The sequence below is a fragment of the Rhinopithecus bieti genome, unplaced genomic scaffold (genome assembly GCF_001698545.2).
Source record: "Rhinopithecus bieti isolate Rb0 unplaced genomic scaffold, ASM169854v2 scaffold_33937, whole genome shotgun sequence".
Lineage (NCBI taxonomy): Eukaryota > Metazoa > Chordata > Mammalia > Primates > Cercopithecidae > Rhinopithecus > Rhinopithecus bieti.
This window is the reverse complement of record NW_016814873.1, coordinates 1,012,879-1,017,463: the sequence shown is the minus strand read 5'-3', so window position 1 is coordinate 1,017,463 and position 4,585 is coordinate 1,012,879. Positions and strand designations below refer to the sequence as shown.

General features: G+C 40.6%; 1 protein-coding gene across 2 annotated transcripts in view; it reads left to right on the top strand.

The window, feature by feature from the left end:
- Window positions 1–83: 83 nt before the first annotated feature.
- CCT3 (chaperonin containing TCP1 subunit 3) overlaps window positions 84–4,585 on the top strand; it is a 26,474-nt gene continuing 21,972 nt past the window's right edge. Inside the window, exons 1-4 of one of the 2 annotated variants that reach the window (XM_017852459.1) lie at window positions 84–1,158; window positions 2,066–2,116; window positions 2,209–2,271; window positions 3,352–3,448. Coding sequence is in view for 1 of the 2 variants with exons in the window: in XM_017852460.1 (XP_017707949.1) it covers window positions 2,108–2,116; window positions 2,209–2,271; window positions 3,352–3,445 (166 nt within the window). In the remaining variant the exon portion in view is untranslated. The remainder of the gene's footprint in view (window positions 1,159–2,065; window positions 2,117–2,208; window positions 2,272–3,351; window positions 3,449–4,585) is intronic. The other variant, XM_017852460.1, reaches the window with a different exon arrangement.

The window sequence follows — 4,585 nt, the reverse complement described above, 5'->3', positions numbered from 1 at the left end:
GGAGCTTGCAGTGAGCCGAGATCCCGCCACTGCACTCCAGCCTGGGCGACAGAGACTCCATCTCAAAAACAAACAAACAAACAAAAAACCTTCTTTCTGATGGATTGTAGGTCCATGAGGGTTTTTGGTTACAGCTCCCTGAGATAGATGTAAATCCTAAGCATTGTGGGTGTTTTGGTTTGATGGGACTGGATTGAAAGATTTACAGACTTAAATTGTAAGGGAATGTAATTTAGAGAGAGGAAGGAAATAAACATTATGTTGGTTTGGTTGTAACCACTGGCTTGTCTCCACTGGGATGACCTGGGGGTGAGTGGTGTATTTGCAAAGCTCCTTTCAGATCTGCATTAATCTCTGGCATTAGTTGGCTGTGACCAATTAGGCTCCCAGTTAAAGTTTGTAGTTAGTTCTTAGTGGTGGTAAATGGGTTACTGATGCCTTCTTATTACATCCAGTTATGAGGTGACTATATAATTTATCTTGCATACTGTTGAGTGTGTTCTAAACAGTATGCTGTGGGGGCACTATCACTAATTATGTTGGACCTGTTGGAGTATGATCCCCCTATCCAAGCAGAAAATGTGAATCCCCAAACTCTTTCCCTGCTTACATAAAGCAATGAATGGTCATTTCTTAGGGTCACCAGCCCTTTGAGAATCTGATAATAGCTATGGATCCTCTTTCCAGGGGGGAAAAAAAAAATTGCAGTATCTCTCATTTTCTCACATAATCTCAGGGAGTTCACTATCCCATTAAGGCCCATTCATGGATCTCAGGTTATGAATCCCTGCTGTAAATATATGAATATCTGGTTAGAAGGTAAGTATTAACCAGGATTTCAAAGTTATTTCTTAATATATCAAGGGTTGAAATACAGAAGGAGGTAAATAGCCATAGGGACATATGTTTACAAGTTTTTGAGATATGGTTGACATGTAATAAACTGCACTTATTTAAAGTGTAGAGTTTGATAAGCTTTGCTCTGTGGATACACCATGAAACCTGCATTCTTATTTTTCAAAGACTAGGAAATAAATAGCTTGTGTACGATGGGGCAGTCCTGGGCTGTTGACTGTTGTGTTTTTATCTATTTTAGGCCAGAACACAAAGCGTGAATCTGGAAGAAAAGTTCAATCTGGAAACATCAATGCTGCCAAGGTCACAAATCTTTTAAGTGTTTATGGTAGTTTGCCTCCAGCTATCTTCCCTGGTATTTGGTCATAGCCGTGTGTCCTGAACATCTAGACTTTATAGAGTGAGCAAATAGAGGAAAAGTTGACCTCTTCTTTCAGAACATTTTCCTGATGATGGTAGGGGAAAGGAAGCCCTCCCCTTCTGAGTTAGGACTGATAATCTTCTCATATTGTGCATTATTCTGTTGCTGTGTATTGTTTTATAGTATTCTATTTGTGTTTGTCTCCCATACTAAACTGAGTTACTTGAACAGAAGTACTTTATTAATTCCCTTTTGTATTCCTAGTGCCCACCGTAGATCTTGAATAGATATTTGGTAAATGTCTTTTGAATGAAATAGTGAAGTAGCCTTATATCTGATTTAGGATGATGTAGAGGCCACTGTCATGGAAAGAAATACTAAGACGTGGACTTCTAGTAATTAGGACTGCTGGGAAACAGAAGCTCTGGGAGCCATTTCCCCCTTACTCTTGTGAAAAGTCATTTCTGTATCCATCCTGAAAGCATTCCCAAGGGGAGAAAAACAACAGAGCTAGCCACATGCTATATCTAAAGTGGCATGCTGTGTCTGAAGTGATTGCTAACCATGCTTTAGGGGTATCATTAAAAACACTGACTCTGGCTGGGCGCAGTGGCTCATGCCTGTAATCCTAACACTTTGGGAGGCCGAAGTGGGTGGATCACTTGGGCCCAGGAGTTTGAGACCAGCCTGAAAAACATAGTGAGACCCCGTATCTAAAAATAAAATGAAATTAAAATAAAATAAAACACTGGCTCTGTGGGTTGTTTATGTCCCTTTCCCCTATTACTCCAACATTCTCACACTGTCCTCTGATTTGTGCTTGCATGTTTTATGTTCCCTTTCCATTAGACTATTGCAGATATCATCCGCACATGTTTGGGACCCAAGTCCATGATGAAGGTAGGCTTATCTCTTCCTAAAACTCTTAGACTACAATTTTTTTCTTCCTGTTATCTAGGACACTTTAAATATACCTTTTGCTTTCATCTTAGATGCTTTTGGACCCAATGGGAGGCATTGTGATGACCAACGATGGCAATGCCATTCTTCGAGAGGTGTGTTCTGTTTCTGTTTTTTTCTTTTTTTCTTTCTGACAGTTCTATAAACATAAGGGACCTATTAAGATACAGGCTCTGATTAGTTTTTTTAGGGCTGCTATAGCAGATTACCAGAAACTGGTTGACTTCAACAACATTTTTATTAACAACAAATTTATTATCCTATAGAATGAAGCTAGAAGTCTGAAATAAAAGCGTCAGCAGGGCCATGCTCCTTCTGAAGTCTCGGGAAGATCCCCACTTTTCTTCTTGCTTCTGATGGTTGCTGGCTTTCCTTGGCATGAACTTGGTCTGCCTCAGTCTTCATATTATTCCCCTTGTGTGTCTCTTACACGAGGACACTGGTGATTGGACTTGGAGCCCGCCCTAATTCAGAATGACCGTATCTAACTTGGTTACATCTGCAAAAACCCTATTTTAAAATAAAGTAAAATTCACAAGTTCTGGGAGTTATGACTTCAACATATCTTTTTTTTTTTTCTTTTTGAGATGGAGTCTCTCGCCACCCAGGCTGGAGTGCAGTGGTGTGATCTCGGCTCACTGCAACCTCCGCCTCATGGGTTCAAGCAATTCTCCTGCCTCAGCCTCCTGAGTAGCTGGAATTACAGACACGCGCCACCACCCCCGGCTAATTTTTATACTTTTAGTAGAGAAAGGGTTTCGCCACGTTGGCCAGGTGGTCTCGAACTCCTGACCTCAGGTGATCCACCTGTATCCACCTCCCAAAGTGCTGGGATTACAGGTGTGAACCACTGTGCCCAGCTGGCTTCAATGTATCTTATTGAAGAACACAATTCAACCACAGTGGTGCCTCCAGTAGATAAGCTAAAAGATATCGGTCTGCCCTCTGGAAGCTTTAATAGTTGAGTTCATGGAATACATTTTTTCCCAAAAAGAATTTGGAAAGTGGTTTACTTAAGCTATTTGGGGGTGTCATTTTTAATCTTTCAAGATATGGTAAAACATTAAAGGAAAAGTAAGTACGTATAGAAGCAAGAAGCCCAAGAGTTAGGGCCAAGCTTCATGAGTTAAGAAGTCTTCGAATAGTGTGAATTCATTAGTGATCTACCTTTTTAGATTCAAGTCCAGCATCCAGCAGCCAAGTCCATGATTGAAATTAGCCGGACCCAGGATGAAGAAGTTGGAGATGGGACCACATCAGTAATTATTCTTGGTAAGAGGAGAATAAGAGATTGATAAGAAAAATTAGAAATAACACCCGCGTATTTTAAGAAGGAAATTATGTTACCAATCCACCAATTACAAATATTTAAACAACTTATTGGTTATTTTCTATGTATTCTCTCCAGTTGAGTATAAAACATTTATATGAATAGGGTGAGCCATGCAAATCTGGCTGATAAAGTAGTAGTTAATTCTCTTTATTCACCATAAGTTATAATTTTTTTTTTTGAGACAGAGTCTCAGTCTGTCACCAGGCTGGAGTGTGGTGGCAAGATCTTGGCTCACTGCAACTTCCGCCTCCCGGGTTCAAGTGATTCTCCTGCCTCAGCCTCCCAAGTAGCTGGGACTATAGTCGCGCACCACCACACCCAGCTAATTTTTGTATTTGTAGTAGAGACGGTTTCACCATGTTGGCCAGATGGTCTCTATCTCTTGACCTCGTGATCCGCCTGCCGTTGCCTCCCAAAATGTTGGGATTACAGGCGTGAGCCATCACGCCTGGACAAGTTACAATATTCTATAAAGTCACCACAAACACTGAATTGGCAAATAATAAATCATTGCTTCTATAGAAAATACAAGGTTAAGTACCTATAAGCCGCTGGTCACACTTTCTTATTTCTGTTCGTTTGTTTGAGACTTGAGTCTTGCTCTGTCGCCCAGGCTGGAGTGCAGTGGCGCAGTCTTGGCTCACTGCAAGCTCTGCCTCCTGGGTTCACGCCATTCTCTCGCCTCAGCCTCCCAAGTAGCAGGGACTACAAGGTGCCCGCCACCACACCTGGCTAATTTTTTGTTTTTGTATTTTTAGTAGAGACGAGGTTTCACCGTGTCTGCCAGGATGGTCTTGATCTCCTGACCTTGTGATCTGCCCGTCTCAGCCTCCCAAAGTGCTGGGATTACAGGCGTGAGCCACTGCACCCAGCTGGTCACACTTTCATCAGCTGATAAATATATACCTTATTGTATGTGTTTTCTGTCTTCAAGACGCCCGTTTAATATATACAGTTGATTTATTTATTTATTTATTTTTTTTTTTTTTCTTTTTAAAACCCCTCTTTTATAAATAAATATTTTTTTTTTTTTTTTTTTTTTTTTTTTTTTTTTTTTTTTTTTTTTTTTTTTTGAG